The sequence below is a fragment of the Anopheles coustani genome, chromosome 3 (genome assembly GCF_943734705.1).
Source record: "Anopheles coustani chromosome 3, idAnoCousDA_361_x.2, whole genome shotgun sequence".
Lineage (NCBI taxonomy): Eukaryota > Metazoa > Arthropoda > Insecta > Diptera > Culicidae > Anopheles > Anopheles coustani.
The window spans coordinates 61,021,258-61,042,599 of record NC_071288.1 but is presented as its reverse complement, the minus strand read 5'-3'; the positions used below and the strand labels follow the sequence as shown (position 1 = coordinate 61,042,599).

Here is a 21,342-nt window from a genome sequence, read left to right as displayed (position 1 = left end):
AGCAGCTAAAGTGACAGGAAGAACGACAGTGTTTGCTATCTCTGTCTCGCCGAAAAAATATGTCCGGTCCAACGCGCAGGCAATTGTGTTTTAGCTGTCAAGCAGTGAACACGTCAGGCTAGAGACAGTGCCAGAGACCTTATTAGTGACAGCGACGATCTGAGCGAAAGTGACGGTTGTCCCTGTCACTCCATAGAGTTTGTGTGTCATTTAAATAAGAACTTTTGGGAATAAAGAAATTCGTGCGTTTTCTTTTCTGACTATTTTATACTATTAAAAAACCATCTGTGGAGAAATACCATTTGTGCGTTTTGTGCAAAAAAGTTACAGTTCTGAGTGTCGTTAATCAAAAAAAGTGAGTGAGTGGGCCGACGGCATGTCGGGCCCACATCCTCCCGAGAGGGATCGTCCCCCTCTCGGCTCAAGGACAAGGACGAAACCGGAATGGATGGATTCCAACGAAGGAGACCTGATGTTCCTGGTCCTGCAAGCCACTGAAGGAAAGAGTCTACCATCCAGCCCATTCGTCGTAGGGAAAGCCCTGCAAGATGCTGTCGGACGGCCGATACCAGGTAATCTGATAGATGGCGGCTCCAAATATCTGCTCAAAACTCGATCCCTATCGCACTTTAACAAATTGCAAACTTTGACCAAACTAATTGACGGTACACCGATCACAATCACCCCACACAACACACTCAACTCGGTCCAATGCGTCACATTTTCCCCCGACCTCAAGAACATTTCCGACGAAGAAATCCTAAACAACTTGAAAGACCAAAACATTACGGAAGTCCGACGATTCACACGCAAAATCAACAACGACATTGTCCCGACCAACTCCTTTTTATTACGTATCGCTGCCACAAAAATCCCCAACTCAATAAGGCTTGGCCCTCTCCAAGTCACTCCGCGTGTGTATTACCCGAGGCCCATGATCTGTTTGCAATGCGCTCGCTACGGACACTCCCGGCTGAGATGCAAATCCTCCCTAGCCTGCCGCAACTGCGGAATCCCGGCACACGGTGATTGCTCTTCCCCAGCCACTGCATCAACTGCCAAGGAAATCACAACCCCTTTGATAAATCTTGCCCCAAATACGTCATGGAGCAAGATATTATCCGTTACAAAATAGACAACAATGTATCTTTCACCGAAGCCCGCAAACAAGTCGAAATCCAAAACAACAAAACACAAACCACAACTCAACAAAAACAAACATATGCACAAACTCTTACAAACAACACTCACATCCAAACACCAACACAAGACCCAAGAGACGAAGAAATCACAAGACTTAGGAAACAAAACGAAGACCTAATGAAACAAATCGAACTTTTAAACACCTCCGTACAACAACTTTGCGTAAAAAACCAAGTAATTTACAAACTACTGAAAACAAATAAAATTGACGACATGACCATCACCGAAGATTCAGAAGAATCTTCCTCATCCTCTAGCTCGGAGGATATGGAGTCCGATGTGACCCCTAAAAAACGAGCCCACTCCTCGGCTTCGACCTCATCCACCGAAACCGAAAACCCCAAAAAACTTCCCAACAATAAAACCTCCCCCAATCCTTCCCCTATTCCTATTCCCATCCCAAATCCTCCCACCTCCCGTCCCACAACCCCAACTACCTCCCTATCCAACATACACCCTCCTCCTTCCCCTTCCCTTTCCATCCCCAACCCAAACCCGAGGAAACCCGAGAGAAAATCCAAAACTAAAAAGAAGTGATGTTAAACACCCTACCATCAACTTCCCGCACACCCAATCTGCACCAACCAAATCCTGCACAACCTCCTCCCGACAGCAACAATTCCATATTTGCCATGTCCTGGAACATTAGAAGTATGACCCAAAACCTAGACGAACTAAAAATCTTGCTAACCCGCCATAGCCCTACAATAGTTACCCTTCAGGAAGTCATTCGTATCCCGAATCTAAAGTCTCAGCCCCTCAACAACTACAACTGGTATTTTCATCAAGCAATAGGAACTTCCCATCACTCCGTTGGAATCGGCATTTTAAAACACATTCCCACAAAACGCATAAACCTTACAACTAACATACCCGCAATAGCAGCAACAATTTCATCACCCATAGAATGTACAATAGCCAGTATTTACCTTTCTCCATCACTCCCCTCAGCCTTTCTCACTCTAGAGACAGAAAACATCTTACAACAACTACCCTCACCCACCATATTACTTGGCGACTTTAATGCCCAACATTCCTCTTGGGGCTGTCCCACAACAAACCCTCGAGGAAACTCACTTCAAGCCTCCTTCGACACCAGTAATATTCAGGTCCTTCACAATACCAAAACCACCCGCATTTGCTCCTTCAGAGGCACTGGCACAATCATAGATTTTTGTGCCATTTCCACCTCAATAACACATGACTTCACTATACAAATAGCCAACGACACACACGGTAGCGATCACTTCCCACTTTTTGTCCACAGCCACCATACTACTCCCAGACCACTACGACGCCCACGATGGAAATACGACGAAGCCGACTGGGACAAATACAGACTAGAAATAACGTACACACTCCCACTCGATGACCCACCGTCTTTAAAACGATTCACGGACACAATTAAAAATGCAGCATCAGTCAGTATACCCCTCACCAAAGGATCCCCCGGTAAAAAATCCGTTTATTGGTGGAATGAAACAGTAGCCCAAGCCATCAGCGACAGGCGAAAAGCACTGCGAAACCACCGTCGATCAAACCAAACCAACAATATCTTTAACCAACTCCTTGCAGAACAATATCGAGAAGCAAATAGAAAAGCCAAAGCCGCCATTAAACTTGCCAAACAAGAAGCCTGGAATAATTTTGCAAACGACATAAACCCAAACATGACCTCTAAAGAAATTTACAAACGAGTCGCCATTCTCTCTGGCAAAAAACACAACTCTACACCAATCATTCTCAAAACAGGCAATACAGTCATTCCACCAATCGAAGTCCCCGAAGCACTGGCCAAACACTTCTCCGACACATCAGCCACCCACAACTTCCCTTCTAATTTTCAAACCCACAAAGCAATATCGGAATCAATACCGCTACCTAATATCACCGCCTCAAACAGTAAATACAACCGTCTCTTCTCCATAGAAGAACTCCATTGGGCCCTCCATAAATGCCGTGGCAAATCATCCGGCCCGGACAACATAGGTTACCCACTCCTACAAAACCTTACCACTTATGCCAAAACAGTTCTCCTACAGATTTACAATAACATCTGGACTTCTGGTACCATCCCCGACGATTGGAAAACCAGCTACACAATCCCCATCCCCAAGCCCAACAAACCCACCCAAGACATAGACAGCTACCGACCCATTTCCCTCCTAAATTGCATAGGCAAGATCATGGAGAGAATGGTAAACAGAAGACTGACACAAGAACTCGAAGACCGCAATCTACTCAGCACCGACCAACACGCCTTCAGAAGTGGAAAAGGAACCGAAACCTACTTTGCCAAACTAGACGACATCATAGAAAAACATTACCCCAAAAACCATCACTTAGACTTCGGAATTATAGACCTCTCTAAAGCTTTCGATAGAACCTGGCGCTACTCAATCCTCGAACAATTAAATAGATGGGGCTTTGGAGGACGTCTCGTTACCTACCTTCAAAGTTTCCTCTCCAACCGCACCTTCAAAGTTTTAATCGGTACAGAAGCTTCCAACCTACATACCCAAGAGAATGGCGTCCCTCAAGGGGCCATACTATCTCCCACCCTCTTTCTCATCAGCATCGAATCTCTTTTCTGCTCCATCCCCTCCAACATCAAATGCTTCGTATATGCAGATGATATAATTCTCATATCTGCCTCCAACCTTATATCCAAAGCCCGTAAAAATCTACAAGCTGGAATAGACAAAGTCAAACAATGGTCACGCTGGACAGGTTACGAAATTTCTCACAACAAATCCAAAATTCTCCATATCTGCAATAGCTTGTACCACAACCTAAAGCCCATCAAATACAAAAACTCGACGATACCAAACGTTAGCAAAGCAGACATTTTAGGCGTGACTTTCGACCGACATCTCACCTTCATCTCACACTCCGCCCGGATCAAAAGAGAAGCTAGGAGCCGCACCAATCTTTTCAGGTTGCTTGGTACCGGCTCTCATCGGGCGTCCCGGCAGATACTACTCCGCATCATCAACTCCTGGCTACTCCCGAAACTACTCTACGGCATCGAAATAGTGTCCCGAGAACGTTCTAATCTCGAGAAAAGAATAGCTCCGATCTACCATACCGCCATCCGCTACGCAACTGGGGCATTCGTTACCAGTCCCATAGCATCCCTGCTCTGCGAAAGCGGCCTTCAACCACTCGACCACATCATCACTTACAAAGTCATAGCAGCAGCAGCGAGAATGACGGAAAAAAACATGAAAGCTACAGCCCTGACGACAAGAGCACACACCTACCTCTCCGAACTGACGCAACAACAAATCCCATCAGTTACCAAACTCGCCCAAATCGGTAGTCGCCCCTGGTACTGCCGCCCACCAAACATCGATTGGACCATCAAATACAAACTCCGAGCCGGCTGCAATAGCATCATCGCCAAACAACATTTCGCCGAACTACTTCAACGAAAATACCGGAACCACCACCTCATCTTCACCGACGGCTCAGTGCTCAACGGCACAACCGGATGTGGAATTTATTCCACGCTCGACAACTGTGCCATCCGACTACCAGATCACACCTCCATCTACTCAGCCGAAGCGATAGCCATGCTCATCGCCACCGAAGAAAGCCTACAACACAACAAACCCAACGTCATCTTCACCGACAGCGCTAGCGTCCTTCAGGCGCTAGAAACCGGAACCACCAGAGACCCTTACATCCAGCATCTGTCAAACACACCACAATCACCGAAGGTCTCGTTCTGCTGGATCCCTGGTCACACTGGCATCCATGGAAACAAAAAAGCCGATCGTCTAGCCAACGAAGGACGAAACCATGCACCAAGCTACGACAACAAGCTCTCCCGCCGTGACTACATCCAATGGAGCAAAGCCATCATCGCAAACAACTGGAACACCACTTGGCTCAGAAACACCACCTCAGCCCTGCGACTCATCAAAGCCACGACCACGCCATGGGAAGACCCTCCATCCCATCAAGACCAGAGAAAACTATCCCGCCTTCGCATCGGTCACACCCGTCTGACCCATGGATACATCACCGAGAAATCCAGCCCACCACTATGCAGCTTCTGCGGAGTGGTCATCACCGTTCATCACATCCTCACCACCTGCCACGGATACTCAGCCCAACGTACAAACTGCCAATTAGATACCAACATCGACAGCATACTCTCACCGGACAGCAACCAACAGAAAAAACTACTACAATTCCTTAAAACCACCGACCTCTACGATGAAATATGATCAATAACTAGCCACCACCAACAGCAAAGAGGCGAATGTAGCCGAAAGGCTCAAAGTCTCTATAAAAACCACCAAACAACAACAACAACAAAATTGAAGTGACGCTCAACGAGGAAACACGTTTCACGCACGTTAAACAATCGCAATGGCACCGAAAACCAGCGGAAAGGCAGCGAAGAAGTCTGGCAAGGCCCAGAAAAATATCTCCAAGTCGGACAAGAAGAAGAAGCGCAAGACCCGCAAGGAAAGCTACGCCATCTACATCTACAAGGTGCTGAAGCAAGTCCATCCGGACACTGGCATCTCGTCGAAGGCGATGAGCATCATGAACAGCTTCGTGAACGACATCTTCGAGCGCATCGCCGCCGAAGCGTCCCGCCTGGCGCACTACAACAAGCGTTCGACGATCACGTCACGCGAAATCCAGACCGCCGTCCGTCTGCTGCTTCCTGGTGAGCTGGCCAAGCACGCCGTGTCCGAGGGCACGAAGGCCGTCACCAAGTACACCAGCTCGAAGTAAGCTGGTTCGTCCGTGGTCGTCACAAACCACACCAACTCGTCGCCTAACAACGGTCCTTTTCAGGACCACAAAATGTTTTCCAAACAAGAATCATTTCATTTCATTCCATTCCGTTCATCGAAGAGAAAGAAAAAACGACGAAGATCGAAAAATAATAATGTGTTTGTGTTGTGCGTTGAAGAAACAGAACTAAAAGTGTGCCGAACCGTTTTCTAGTTTAACATCACCACTTCGTTGTGTTTTGGCGCACACATAGCCGCGCGTAACACAAGCGCGCGTAAATGAATAGAATGAACATTTTAAACAGTGGTTTTAAGAAAAAACCTAACGGTTACTAACATTTAAAGCACTCCGTTATGGTTTCTATGGTTATGGCACAGCCAAAGGCAAAGCAATATGTCATTTTTTTTCTCGTCCAATACATATATGTTCAACTTGGTTCAATATGGAACAGATTCTCTTTAACAACTCGTTAAACCCACCGCATGTAATTGCTCACTAACTTAAAATCACCGCTAACGGATGGGGTTGCCTGGTGGTTTGTAGACGTTAGCATATGTATTATGTTATGGTTTGTGTCACGGCTAGGTTATGGTTTGCATTTCTATCGTCGTATGTCTCAGTCAGGGGTTCACCATTTATCATCATCATCTTCTTCTTCATCATCATCATCATCATAGATTAATATATATATAATATATATAAATTTTTATATATATCGATATAGCGTGTACGACGGGACGGGTACGAAATAATCCTCCTTTCGGTAACGGGTTGGTGGTCCTGAAAAGGACCGTTTGGGTTTGGTTGAAAACGAAACGAAACGAACCGTTGTGTCACTTAAGCACGTTCACCACGGATACGGCGAGCAAGCTGGATGTCTTTCGGCATGATGGTGACGCGCTTCGCGTGGATGGCACACAGATTCGTGTCCTCGAACAGACCGACTAGATACGCTTCACTCGCTTCCTGCAGCGCCATCACGGCCGAGCTCTGGAAACGCAGATCCGTCTTGAAGTCCTGTGCGATTTCACGCACCAATCGCTGGAAGGGCAACTTGCGGATCAGCAGCTCGGTCGACTTCTGGTAGCGACGGATTTCACGCAGAGCCACCGTTCCCGGCCGGTAGCGATGCGGCTTCTTCACTCCTCCGGTAGCCGGAGCACTCTTGCGGGCCGCCTTGGTGGCCAGCTGCTTGCGCGGTGCCTTTCCTCCGGTGGACTTACGGGCAGTTTGCTTGGTACGTGCCATCGTAGTTGATGTTGTTGATGCTGTTGACGTTGATCGGGTTCGACACGGGTCTGTTCACTTGTGGTGGTAATACAAAACTGGGCCGAACCGCGATGATGATGATGATAAATTCATTTCGTTTATTTGTACTAATTCCGAGATCGTTTTTGCGAGATTTAGCGATCGCACGCTTTTCATTCGCTGTTTACATTAGTATTGCCATGGAGGCAGTTTGATTTGTCTTAAATGTGTGGTTTTGTGCCAACGGCGATGAGAGTATTAACCTTAACCTACTCCTAACCTAATATTAACCTATTATTAACCTACTATTTACACCAAGCCTCTAATCAGTTCATGGGGTGAGGCTTGCATGGCGGATCTCAGTCGATCCGTTGCTTCAAATGCTATTACGTCTAGCGCTTTCGTGTCTGCTACATTATAAAGCTCCTCTAGACGCGTTCTAGGAGGAGCATTTAATATTAGTACAAGAAATCTATTCAGTGCCGTTTGTACGCGTTTCAGATTAGTGGCGGCACAGGAGCTCCAAACTGAGATGGCATATGTGGCCGCAGGCAGAACTATTTGTTTGAACACCGCAATCTTGTTCTTTTTATGAAGGGTAGATTGCCGTTTTACGAGCGGGTACAGCAGCTTAAGTAAAACAGCAATGCTGTCTGCAAGATAGCGCGTGTGGTGGTGGAACAGAAGCCGATTGTCGATCGTGACGCCTAGGTACCGAACCGACTGCTGCCATGGCACTGGTGTTGAACCCACTTTGAGACGGGATTGCTCCGGAGGTTGCAGCAGGTTTTTCCTTAGTCGATACGGGATGACCATCGCTTGCGTCTTCTCTTGGTTCAGCTTTATCTTCCAGCTGGCGGCGTATTGCTGGAAGACGTCGAGAGCCCGTTGACCGCTGTTCCTCAACTCTGCTGGAGTGCGACCCTTGGTGGTGATGGCAGTGTCATCAGCGTACAGGTATATTTCCGAACCCCTTGGCAACTCTGGAAGATCCGCCGTAAACAGAGTGTACAACAAGGGGCCCAGGATGCTGCCCTGTGGGACGCCTGCCGCGATGTTGGTTGGGCTGGATGACACTGATCCCAGGGACACCCGGAAGGTTCGTTGCCGCAGGTAGTTGCTGACCAGCTTCACAAGATATGGAGGAAGCCGGAAGGAGTGCATTTTGTGGACAAGCCCATCATGCCACACACTGTCGAAAGCCTTCTCCACATCAAGCATGACGACCGCAGTGGACTTTCCGACCCTCTTGTTCTTTTCGATGCTTATTTTCAACCTCAGGAGTTGATGTGTTGTTGCGTGTCCTGCACGGAAGCCAAACTGCTCAGGAGGCAATATCTGCAGATCTTCCATCGCATCCCGAAGTCTCCAACTTATGAGTCTCTCGAAAAGTTTTCCAAGCGTGCTCAGCAGGCTGATTGGGCGATAACTGGAAGACCTCGTTGGGTCCTTGCCTGGTTTTAATATCGGAACCACCTTTGCCGTCTTCCAAGTCTGCGGATAGTATTGCAGTTCTAGGCAGCAGTTAAGAATGTTCGTCAGGAGAGTGAGGGCTCGGAGTGGGAGATGCTTTAGAAGGATGCTGAGTATGCCATCAAAGCCAGGGGCTTTCATATTCCGCATCATCTTCAGAGCATGACTCACCTCTCCGACGGTGGTGCGATCCTCTGGAGGCAGGGTTGGTTGTACGGAGTTCACTCTAGCCACTGATGAGGCCACCTCTACCTCATGAGGGCTGGGCAGAGCAAGGCCAATTCGGTGAGCATCCGCGAAGTGTTGTGCGAGGGCACCAGTCTTCTCCGCTGGAGTAAGAAGCACTGTGTTGTCGGCTGCAACTAGAGGTGGTATCGGCCTGGGTTTTGTACGGAGCGTCTTTGCCACTTTCCAGAAAGCGTTGGTACCTGGATGGAGTCGCTGGACCATGCGCTCAAAGTTGTTATTTCTAATAATCTCCACCCGATGCTGGATAATGCGGGAAAGTTGTGCTGCCTGCTGTTTACAAAGCTGATCCCCAGTGCGCTGGTATTGCCGCCTCACCATGTTTCGCCGCGAGATAAGCTGCCGAGTATGGTCGTCTAGGACAATCACCTGCCCTCGTGTGGACACCACTGGGACACACTCCGCCTCTGCCGAGCGAATAGCCTCCTCCACGATGGTTACAGCTGCCTCAATGGAAGCTGGTGACGGTGCAATCTCGGTGGTGGTGATTTGCTGGTCAACCAGTCTTCCAAAGCGGTCCCAGTCAACGCAGTGGTAATTTTTCCTTGTTACCGGCGGAGCTCTGATGGCGTTGAGCTGAACGTGCGTTAAGACCGGGAAGTGGTCCGAGTTTAGCTCATCCAGGGTGGAGGGTTTGGTGATCTGCAGGTTGGTGAGAAACAGATCGATAACTGAAGGGGATCCATGGTTGGGGATGGCGGTGGGAGCATCTGGAAACTCGACGATGAAATGTCCATGCTGGGCGACCTCAGCCAGGATGTTTCCGTTTCTATTCTGCCGCATATTTCCCCACAAACGATGACGGGCGTTCAGGTCCCCTCCAACAACCGTGCGGAAGTTGTTGCAGGCGATGGTGTTTAGATCTTGGCGAAAAGCTGCTTCAAGTGTACCAGAGCATTGTCTAGGACAGTACGCGGATACGATGTGCAGGGCTCCCGAGCTGGTACTGATCCTAACGCCAACTGCTTCAATGATGGTGGTGTTGAAGTGTGGTAGCAGTTGGTGCCTGATGCCACGTCGAACAGCGATCGCAACACCACCTCCGCGAGAGTTAATTCGATCCAGCCGATGTACTTTATAGTTGTCCAAATAGAAGCTCAGCTCTGGTTTGAGATGCGTCTCAACTATTAGCGCCACGTCGATGTTTTGACGATTCAGGAAGTCGTTCAGTGGAATTTGTTTGTTCCTGACAGAACAAGCGTTCCAGGTAGCCACTCTCAAACTAGGCATATCGAAGGACTAGCTTTGTCAGTCGAGTGAGCTGCTCCTGTTTAGACTGGCAGGAACGCACGGTAGCCATCATCTCATTGAAAATCTCCATGAGAGTTGCCGCATCTAGGAGATCGTTTTCATTGTTTGCCATTTTAGCCTTGGCGGCGTATGATGCTTCCTTTGCTTGCAGCTTCAGGTGATGTACGTCTACGGCCACCTCGTTTTGGGCTGGCTGATGTATCTTATTGTTTGGCAGGACCGGAAAATTTTCCTGCACATTCTTCAGCCGATCGCTCAGCCCGGATGATGGTTGTTTGAGCGCTTTTTTCATTTTTTGGCCTTTGCCTTGGGCACGCATTTGAATATTCTTGAACTCATCCCTTTTTGGGCACTCGCGGTCATTTGCGCGATGAGGGCCGCCGCAGTTTGCGCACTTGGGTGGTTCTGGTTTGACGCAGTTGGCCGTAAAATGCGAAAGGGAGCAGCTCTCGCATTTCGGCTGCAGGTGGCAATTTCGCGAGCCGTGGCCAAATGCTTGGCATCGATGGCATTGAGTGGGTCCTCGCTGGCCCCCACGGTAGGACTCCCACCTAATGCGGACAGAAAGAATCGCTCGCACCGATTTTAATGTTTGTAATGTGCAAGAAGCACGTTTCAAATGAACCACGTAGAGCTGGCTGTGGTAGGCCACCGTCTCCTCGTCCTTTCTCTTCATACGGAATACTTCTTCTACCTCTAGGGCATGGGTTGACCGGAGCTCATCCCGGATTTCCTCAGTATCCATTAGTGGGAGTCCTCGGATGACAACCTTGTATGGTCTATCATCGCGCAGATCGTGCGTGAAGTATTCAGCCTTCTCTTGCTCCAGAAGCTTCGTGAGAGCAGTGTGCTCCTCTCTGGTCTGCACGAAGAGTTTCGTGCCTGTGCTACCAAACTGGAACTCGGCTTTGATGTTTTTTGCCAGTAGTTTGGAGCGCAGAACGGGATAGGCCACGTTCTGGACTACCACTGGCGGTGGACGGCGATTGTTTGGCGGAAGCCCTGCTGAACGCCCTGGTGCAGATGTTTTGGGCGCATTATTTGCACCTTTCTCTGTCGTGCTCCGTTTGGCTCTCGTACGCACGGTGCGGAAGCCCTCCGGGTCTTCGTCAGACGAGTGGTCTACCTCACTACCACTGCAGGCAGACATGTTGACATCGGGTGGCGGCAACGCACCCGAACCGCATACTTTTTTCCTCTCGCTTCTCTCACTTCCACTAGAGCCCGAGCGCATCGTTCTCTTCTTCTTATCGTCACTCTTGTCCTTCGGCATAACGCCGAAAGGAAAAAACCGCTTCAATCACTAACACTGTGTTTCTTACTATGTGTCACTCCGTCTGCAGTCTGGGCTGGGCGGGCCGAACCGCGCCGTGAAACCGCGTTTATATAGTTTCGGGTCCCTCTTCGGGTGCTCACGATCGGGCAGGTCGGGTCAATAAAAACCGTGTTTCACTGCCGAAACCATCGCAGTTCGTCGAAACCGTTCGTTCAGTTTGCATCGTGTCAACAACAACCAATTGTGTAAAGCAGCATCATCATGACCGGCCGCGGAAAAGGAGGCAAGGGACTGGGCAAAGGAGGTGCCAAGCGTCATCGCAAAGTGCTGCGTGATAACATCCAGGGAATCACGAAACCGGCCATCCGCCGTCTGGCTCGCCGTGGCGGTGTGAAGCGTATTTCCGGCCTGATCTACGAAGAAACTCGCGGTGTGCTGAAAGTGTTCCTCGAGAACATGATCCGTGATGCCGTGACGTACACCGAGCACGCCAAGCGCAAGACCGTCACCGCCATGGACGTCGTGTACGCCCTGAAACGCCAGGGACGCACTCTGTACGGTTTCGGAGGCTAAGCTGCGCGAACAGCCCCCTTGTGTTACAAAAAAATCGGTCCTTTTCAGGACCACCAAAACTGTTCCAGAAAGATATATTTCCTGCTCATTCGTATCAAACTAAGCTTTTGTGGCTCTCCCGACGCTCCGGCACATTTGCCGCCAAAAACGCCAGGGAAAAAAAAAATGCGACTTGACTACTCCTCTCCTTCTCTTACCCCATTCCCCATGCCCGAAACGATATCCGATGGCATCCACAGCGAGTGGTACGGTGTACCGCGCATAGTGGTGGTGGTGGTAGTGGTGATGCGCGATACACTACCGACGGTTCTGATTCTCGGATATGTGACCGATTCGTTTTTTAACACGACGACCCACTGAGAGTTCGTAGAAAGGCGCCGGTCTACCTCACGGGGCTCGGTGTGGCATACGGGGAAAAGAACGCTTTGGTCGTTTACATTGTTAAATTCCCTACCTGTAGAGCGCGTAGCGTTGGCCGTTTCTAACGCGATGATCAAAACCCATCATTTTTCATGGCCACCATCACCAACGCATGTGTTCGGGTAGAAATGAGCGAAAAAAGCCACATACCTGATAGGAAGCAAAATGGTTTGCCCCGTTTAACCTACCAAACTTGCGATGTTACTTCACACATTGAGACACATTGCTTGAGTTAATTTTAAACATTTCTTTCGTTGTTCTCCAGCCACACTGTGAAATTACGTCCATTTAACCATTTTACTGCTGAAACTGAACAGAAACCAACTGCCATGGGCACTGAATGTAGTGAAATAAACCTTTATCACACGATTTTGTCGCCCTGAAAAGGACGGTTTTTGTGACGGTGAGATCTTCGGCGGGGTTTCTGAGCGCGACACGGTGCCGCGCGGCGGGGTGAGCACGAGAGAGCACGCCTTATGCCTTCTTTTCCGTCTTCTTCGGCAACAGCACGGCCTGAATGTTGGGCAGCACACCACCTTGGGCGATGGTCACACCGGAAAGCAGCTTGTTCAACTCTTCGTCGTTGCGGATGGCCAGCTGCAGATGGCGCGGGATGATGCGCGTCTTCTTGTTGTCACGGGCGGCGTTACCGGCCAACTCGAGCACTTCCGCGGCCAGATACTCCATCACGGCCGCCAGATACACCGGTGCGCCGGCACCGACGCGCTCGGCATAGTTACCCTTGCGCAGCAGACGATGAATACGGCCGACCGGGAACTGCAGACCGGCACGATTCGAGCGGGACTTTGCCTTTCCCTTCACTTTACCACCCTTGCCGCGTCCAGACATTTTCGATTGTTTAACGAGAGGGGTACGTGGTGCTCACTCGAAGAGGTTCTCTTCCGAACTATGCCGAAACGAACCTGAAACCGGGTTTATATAAACGTCGGGGTGTAGCGAAGCCAGCCAGCGAACTCGCCCGACGCTGAATAAAAGCCGAAGTGAGGGTCGAAAATCGCGTTAAAATTGAAGTCCATCATTCAGCTTCTGACCTCGGTCGAGACCAGACGTGTTTTTTCATTGTGCGAGATCAGATACGGAAATCTTCGGATTATCTTCTTTGCCAGTGTTGCATTCTAAGACTTGGAAGCTGAAGAAAGAACGCTAGCGAAAATTACAAGCGCAAGAGAGAGAGAGAACAGGAGAGAGAATTTGCGCTTGGCGCAAGCGCAAGCTTAACCGCAAGCGGAAGCGCAGCGAATAAGGACACAGAACATATATCCGTCTCGCTCTGAGTGGAAAGTTTTTTTGACCAAAGCCGGTAAAGCAAGTGCAAGCGAAGGATTTTTGAAAGTATATCCGTCTCGCTCGGCAACGGAAAGTTTTGGGTTTTTTCCTATTACGGGTGTACATATTTGTGTTTGTTTTGTTTCGTAGCTGTAGATAACCTTTGGACATATTGAGAATTTGTGTACATAGAAATTATTTAATAGTTACGACTGTGCAGTAATTTTTAGTTATTTGGTGTTGGTGAACATAAAACTCTTGGTGTATATAGTAAAGTTTAAACCGAGCCAGTGGAGTTTGGCTCGTAGTCATGGAGGGGAATTCCCCTCCTAGGAGAGACCCTCCTCCCGATCCTGGCAGCAGGACTAGAGAGCTGCCGGAATGGATGGACAAGGATGGAATGAGAGGAGACCTTAAGTTTCTGGTGTTGCAAGCAGAAGAGGGACACACTCTACCAAAAAATCCGTTTATTGTCAGCAAAAGCCTAACTCAACATGCTGGACAACTCAACCTTCCCGGTACTAGTTTTGAAAACGGTAGCAAATTCTTGTTGAAAACAAGATCCATCACACAATTTGAGAAGCTGCAAACTCTGAAGAAACTGATCGACGGAACACCGATAGAAATAACACCGCACTCCTCCCTCAACTACGTACAGTGTGTCATTTTCAGCCCAGATCTGAAAGAATTAACCGACGCTGAAATTCTCACGGAACTAGAGGCACAAAATGTTAAGAGTGTTCGACGTTTTTGGCGGAAAGTAGGCGATAATCTGATCCCCACAAACTCATTTTTACTGAAAATTGAGGCCCCGAGAATTCCAACACACATTCGGCTTGGTTTTCTTCAAGTGAAAACACGACCATATTATTCCCGCCCCATGATCTGCCACAACTGTGGTAAGTACGGGCACACTAAAACGAAATGCCAAGCAGAGTCTATCTGCCTGAACTGTGGTTCAAAGGCCCATGGGGAGTGTGAGAGGGAGAAGAAATGTCTTCACTGCAAGGGTCCTCATAAATTGCTCGACAGAAGCTGCGAATATTACAAGAAGGAAGAGGAGATCATTATATACAAAACGGATTATCAGGTGTCCTACACCGAAGCTCGCAAAGCTGTAATCGGAGCGCACTCAAACAACCAACAAAACAAGACTTTTGCACAAATAACTGGAACAGCTCAAGCAGATAAAGATAAAATCATTTTGGAATTATCGAGCACAGTAAACAAACTTAACGAGCAAATCCAAAATCTAAACCAATTAATGGCAACTCTCAACAAGAAACTGAAAATCCAGGACAACATAATAAACACACTCCGGCAACAAAACACCATGGAAACCGACACTGAAACAGTTATCAACACGGATTCATCATCATCGACCTGCACAACGCCTCGAAAACGCACCCTGAAGACCGGCTCCAGCTCATCCGAGGAAGAAACCAAGCTACGAGAAACGAAAGTCAGTAAAATTTCTAGCACTTCTACTACTGCCTCCTCACCAGAAACCCAATCCTCCTCCTCAAATTCCTCTAACCCTCCTTCCACCAACAAAAACAAAAAAAACAGATCAAAAACACCTTAATCAGTATATCAAAACAATCGTATTACCTCTTTTTTTTATTTTGAATTTTTTATGAAATCCTTTTTATTTTTTCATGTTCGATTCAACTAACCGAATAACGGATTCAACAAACCCATTCGCCATATCTTGGAATATAAGAGGTATCAGGAACAATTTAGACAACCTCAAATTGCTATTAATAAAATACAATCCAACAGTCATAGCTTTACAAGAAACTTTTCAGCAACACATTCCCAATAATTATCCATTTAATTTGTATAAATGGACACACTCTCCAGCCTCCACTATTTTAAATCACAGTGTTTGCATTGGAGTCCACAACAGCATTCCTTTTACAACATGCGCGCTATCTTCTCCCATTCCTACTGTTGCAATTAACATTAAGGCTCCTATCGAAGCCACAATAGTTTCCATATACCTTTCACCTACACAATTTAACAACCAAGAAATAGAAGAACATTTTACAGATCTAACTTCTCAAATTTCACCATCATCTATATTAATGGGTGATTTAAACGCAAGCCATGTTCAATGGGGGAACCCCAAAACCACCAGACGTGGTGAAGTTTTAAATAACATCCTGAATTGTTTGGACATACAGCCCATTATTAACTCCACCTCCACACGATTTTGCCCAAACAGAGGGACTGGTTCTGTTTTAGACCATTGCTTAGTCCCTTCAGAAATGGTAGCTTCTGTTAGGCTGAGGGTGGAAACCGACGCCTACGGTAGCGACCATTTTCCGCTTATCATCCAACATGATCTAAATACTCCGATTCCACGCACTCGTCCGCGTTGGAAATACACTGAAGCAGATTGGGACAAATATCAATCAGAATTTATTATTCTCACATCCAATATCGAATCCCCTGATGCCGAGGAGCTTTGTTATGCGATCGAGAACGCCGCCTCTGTTAGCATCCCTCGAACCAAAGGAACCCCAGGAAAGCGATATGCTCCCTGGTGGAACCAAACGGTCGGGCTGGCAATAAAAAACAGGAGAAAAGCTTTGAGAAAGTTTCGAAAAGCAAGCTTAATCATCGGAAACCCACAAATCCCCATACTTGCTGAACAATACCGAACCGCTAATCGCACGGCAAAAAAAGCGATATACACAGCTAAAACAGACTCATTCGACAAATTTGTTTCCGAGATAGATCCTGCCTTGTCTACCAAAGAAATTTGGAGACGAGTGCGCGCTTTGTCTGGAAATAAAAAGAAAACCAATAGTTCTATCATTCTTAAACAAAATGCACAATATTTCACACACCCCAAGGAAGTTGCCAACATTTTTGCCAAACAATTCTACGACACGTCTTCTACAGAAAACTATCCAACTAGATTCCGATCCCATAAACTGGCTTCCGAACTTTCTCCTCTTGAATTTCTTTCTTGTGAAGAGGAAGAATATAACAAAATGTTTTCGTTATCGGAACTTTCATGGGCATTGAATAAGTGCACCGGAAGCTCTGCAGGTCCTGATGGTATTGGGTACCCACTCTTGAAAAACCTTCCCTATATTGGGAAATCATTCCTGTTAAATATATACAACGACATCTGGAGGAAAGGAGAAATTCCGGCCCACTGGAAAAATAGTCTTATCGTTCCGATTTTAAAACCTGATAAGAATTCCCATAGCCCAGATAGTTACCGGCCCATCTCACTTTTAAATTGCATCAGTAAAGTCATGGAGCGGATGGTTAACCGCCGTCTCACACATGAACTTGAATCCCGAAAACTCCTCACCCCGGACCAACACGCGTTTCGAAGTGGCAGAGGCACGGAAACGTACTTTGCCACTTTCGAGCAATTTATCACAGATAGAAGAGCATTAAACCTTCCTGTAGATTGTGCAATAGTCGATTTATCGAAAGCCTTCGACCGAACCTGGCGCCAAGGGATACTTGACCAATTTGCCCGTTGGGGCTTTGGGGGTAGACTGACGGCCTTCATTAAAGATTTTTTATCTAACAGAAGTTTTCAGGTGACTGTAGGAGCTGATTGCTCAGACAGTTATATTCTGGAAAACGGGGTTCCTCAAGGTGCAATTCTCTCGCCAACACTCTTCCTTGTCAGCATCGAATCACTTATTCTGTCCATACCAGATCACACTCGGCTTTTCCTCTATGCTGATGATGTGATTCTCACCACATCTGCACACACCTCCACACAGACCAGAAAAAACCTCCAAGCCAGCATGGACAAGGTCCAACAATGGTGTCGCTGGACGGGCTTCGAGGTAGCTCCCGAAAAATGCAAAATTCTTCGTATTTGGGCTCCAAACACAGTTTTCAGGCAGCGTTTAAATCTCATTAAATTTAACAACTGCAATATTCCAAACGTTAGATCCGCAAAAATCCTCGGAATCATTGTTGACTCCAATCTTAACTTTTTCAAACACAGTATACATATCAAAAATAGTTCCAAAACGAGGTTAAACTTGTTCAGATTGTTAGGATGCGGTAAGCATAGGGCTACCCGTTCTACCATGTTTCAAATCTTGAACTCATGGCTTGTTCCCAAACTATTATATGGTGTTGAGTTCGTTAGTCTGGAGAGAGAACGATTTGAAAAATTAATTACTCCTTTGTATAATACAGCAATACGACTCTGTTCAGGTGTTTTCAAAACAAGTCCCATCCAAAGCATCCTCTCCGAATCCGGTCTCCTTCCATTTTCCCATATCATTACCAACAAAATAGTAGCAGCAGCTGTCCGTCAACTGGAAAGAGGCATTGAAGCAGAAAACCTCATAAGAAGAGCTAACGAAGCATTAACGGCACTTGTCGGACAATCCATTCCACACATCACCAAGCTTTGCAGAAACAACTCTCGACCATGGAACACACCACCTCCGAACATAGACTGGTCCATCAAAGATAAAATTAAAGCCGGATGCAATAGTGCAATAGCAATCCAACACCATCACTGGCTAATACAACGAAGATACAGAAATCACACTCACATCTACACCGATGGTTCAGTTCTACAGGATAATGCCGGATGTGGCATTTACTCAGCAATAGACAGCTGTTCTATAAAACTACCACAACACACCTCAATTTTCGCAGCAGAAGCAATAGCCCTATGTATCGCAACTGAAGAAGCAACCACTATTCAAAAACCCAATATCATCTTCAGCGACAGCGCCAGCGTATTGTCCGCTTTAGAAACTGGAAACCTTATTGACCCACACATCCAACAATTGGATGAGCTTCGGCAAGGAAAGAGAATTACGTATTGCTGGATTCCTAGCCATACAGGGATCAAAGGAAATGAAACAGCAGACCGATTGGCAAATGAGGCGCGACTTCAACCGGATACAGTTAGTGGTTCGATTTCTAAAGCCGACGCTCTTAGATGGGTAAAGAAACTGATTGCCGACCAATGGCAGAAGACATGGTACGATATCAACACCCGGTTTTTACGCAGCATCAAACCCAGCACAATAAAATGGAAAGATTTACCCAACGCAAGAGACCAACAAGTATTATCCAGACTCCGCATCGGCCACACTAACATCACACACAGCTACCTCTGCGATAGATCTTCACCTCCACTCTGCCAATTTTGTGGAGTGACAATAACTGTTAAACACCTCCTCGCTGACTGTTTTGGTTACTCCGATGAAAGAGCACAATGGGACATCGGACACGATATAGTAACTATTCTCTCAAATAACCCAACCAACCAAACCAAACTTCTAAACTTCCTCTATTCCACAAACTTATACAACAAGATTTAAAAAAAAAAAAAAAAAAAAAAAAAAAAAAAAAAAAAAAAAAAAAAAAAAAAAAAAAAAAAAAAAATCAAACAAACAAACAAACAAACAAACAAACATCAACATAAACAATTTAGTTTAAAACTATAAAGCAAAAAGATTAAAGACAAGAGAGATGAATGACCGAAGAGGTCAAAATCTCTGAAATAAAAAAAAAAAAAAAAAAAAAAAAAAAAATAAAATTGAAGTGACGCTCAACGAGGAAACACGTTTCACGCACGTTAAACAATCGCAATGGCCCCGAAAACCAGTGGAAAAGCCGCGAAGAAGTCTGGCAAGGCCCAGAAAAATATCTCCAAGTCGGACAAGAAGAAGAAAAGGAAGACCCGCAAGGAGAGCTACGCCATCTACATCTACAAGGTGCTGAAGCAGGTGCACCCGGACACCGGCATTTCCTCCAAGGCGATGAGCATCATGAACAGCTTCGTGAACGACATCTTCGAGCGCATCGCCGCCGAAGCGTCCCGCCTGGCGCACTACAACAAGCGTTCGACGATCACGTCACGCGAAATCCAGACCGCCGTCCGTCTGCTGCTTCCTGGTGAGCTGGCCAAGCACGCCGTGTCCGAGGGCACGAAGGCCGTCACCAAGTACACCAGCTCGAAGTAAGCTGTTCGTCCGTGGTCGTCGCAAACCACACCAACTCGTCGCCTAACAACGGTCCTTTTCAGGACCACAAAATGTTTTCCAAACAAGAATCATTTCATTTCATTCCATTCCATTCATCGAAGAGAAAGAAAGAAACCGACGAAGATCGAAAAATAATAATGTGTTTGTGTTGTGCGTTGAAGAAACAGAACAAAAAGTGTGCCGAACCGTGTTCTAGTTCTAACATCACCACTTCGTTGTGTTTTGGCGCACACATAGCCGCGCGTAAATGAATTGAATGAACATTTTAAACAGTGATTTTAAGAAAAAACCTAACGGTTAACTAACATTTAAAGCACTCCGTTATGGTTTCTATGGTTATGGCACAGCCAAAGGCAAAGCAATGTGTCATTTTTTTTTCTCGTCTAATACATATATGTTCAACTTGGTTTAATATGGAACAGATTCTCTTTAACAACTCTTTAAACCCACCGCGTGTAATTGCTCACTAACTTAAAATCGCCGCCAACGGATGGGGTTGCCTGGTGGTTTGTAAACGTTAGCATATGTATTATGTTATGGTTTGTGTCACGGCTAGGTTATGGTTGGCATGTTTGATTGCATTTTTTTTTTTTTTTTTTTTTTTTTTTTATTTCAGAGATTTTGACCTCTTCGGTCATTCATCTCTCTTGTCTTTAATCTTTTTGCTTTATAGTTTTAAACTAAATTGTTTATGTTGATGTTTGTTTGTTTGTTTGTTTGTTTGTTTGATTTTTTTTTTTTTTTTTTTTTTTTTTTTTTTTGTTTTTTTTTTTTTTTTTTTTAAATCTTGTTGTATAAGTTTGTGGAATAGAGGAAGTTTAGAAGTTTGGTTTGGTTGGTTGGGTTATTTGAGAGAATAGTTACTATATCGTGTCCGATGTCCCATTGTGCTCTTTCATCGGAATAACCAAAACAGTCAGCGAGGAGGTGTTTAACAGTTATTGTCACTCCACAAAATTGGCAGAGTGGAGGTGAAGATCTATCGCAGAGGTAGCTGTGTGTGATGTTAGTGTGGCCGATGCGGAGTCTGGATAATACTTGTTGGTCTCTTGCGTTGGGTAAATCTTTCCATTTTATTGTGCTGGGTTTGATGCTGCGTAAAAACCGGGTGTTGATATCGTACCATGTCTTCTGCCATTGGTCGGCAATCAGTTTCTTTACCCATCTAAGAGCGTCGGCTTTAGAAATCGAACCACCAACTGAATCCGGTTGAAGTCGCGCCTCATTTGCCAATCGGTCTGCTGTTTCATTTCCTTTGATCCCTGTATGGCTAGGAATCCAGCAATACGTAATTCTCTTTCCTTGCCGAAGCTCATCTAATTGTTGGATGTGTGGGTCAATAAGGTTTCCAGTTTCTAAAGCGGACAATACGCTGGCGCTGTCGCTGAAGATGATATTGGGTTTTTGAATAGTGGTTGCTTCTTCAGTTGCGATACATAGGGCTATTGCTTCTGCTGCGAAAATTGAGGTGTGTTGTGGTAGTTTTATAGAACAGCTGTCTATTGCTGAGTAAATGCCACATCCGGCATTATCCTGTAGAACTGAACCATCGGTGTAGATGTGAGTGTGATTTCGGTATCTTCGTTGTATTAGCCAGTGATGGTGTTGGAT

The 21,342-nt window shown here is 46.5% G+C and overlaps 2 protein-coding genes across 2 annotated transcripts; both read left to right on the top strand.

The window, feature by feature from the left end:
• Window positions 1–3,916: 3,916 nt before the first annotated feature.
• LOC131264482 (uncharacterized) lies at window positions 3,917–5,438 on the top strand. Its single transcript, XM_058266784.1, has 2 exons — window positions 3,917–3,933; window positions 3,983–5,438. The coding sequence occupies exons 1-2, from the start codon at window positions 3,917–3,919 to the stop codon at window positions 5,436–5,438; spliced, it is 1,473 nt and encodes a 490-aa protein (XP_058122767.1).
• A 145-nt stretch (window positions 5,439–5,583) lies between these two features.
• Window positions 5,584–5,958, top strand: LOC131264471 (histone H2B). Its single transcript, XM_058266773.1, has one exon. The coding sequence runs from the start codon at window positions 5,584–5,586 to the stop codon at window positions 5,956–5,958; it is 375 nt and encodes a 124-aa protein (XP_058122756.1).
• The last annotated feature ends 15,384 nt before the right edge of the window (window positions 5,959–21,342 follow it).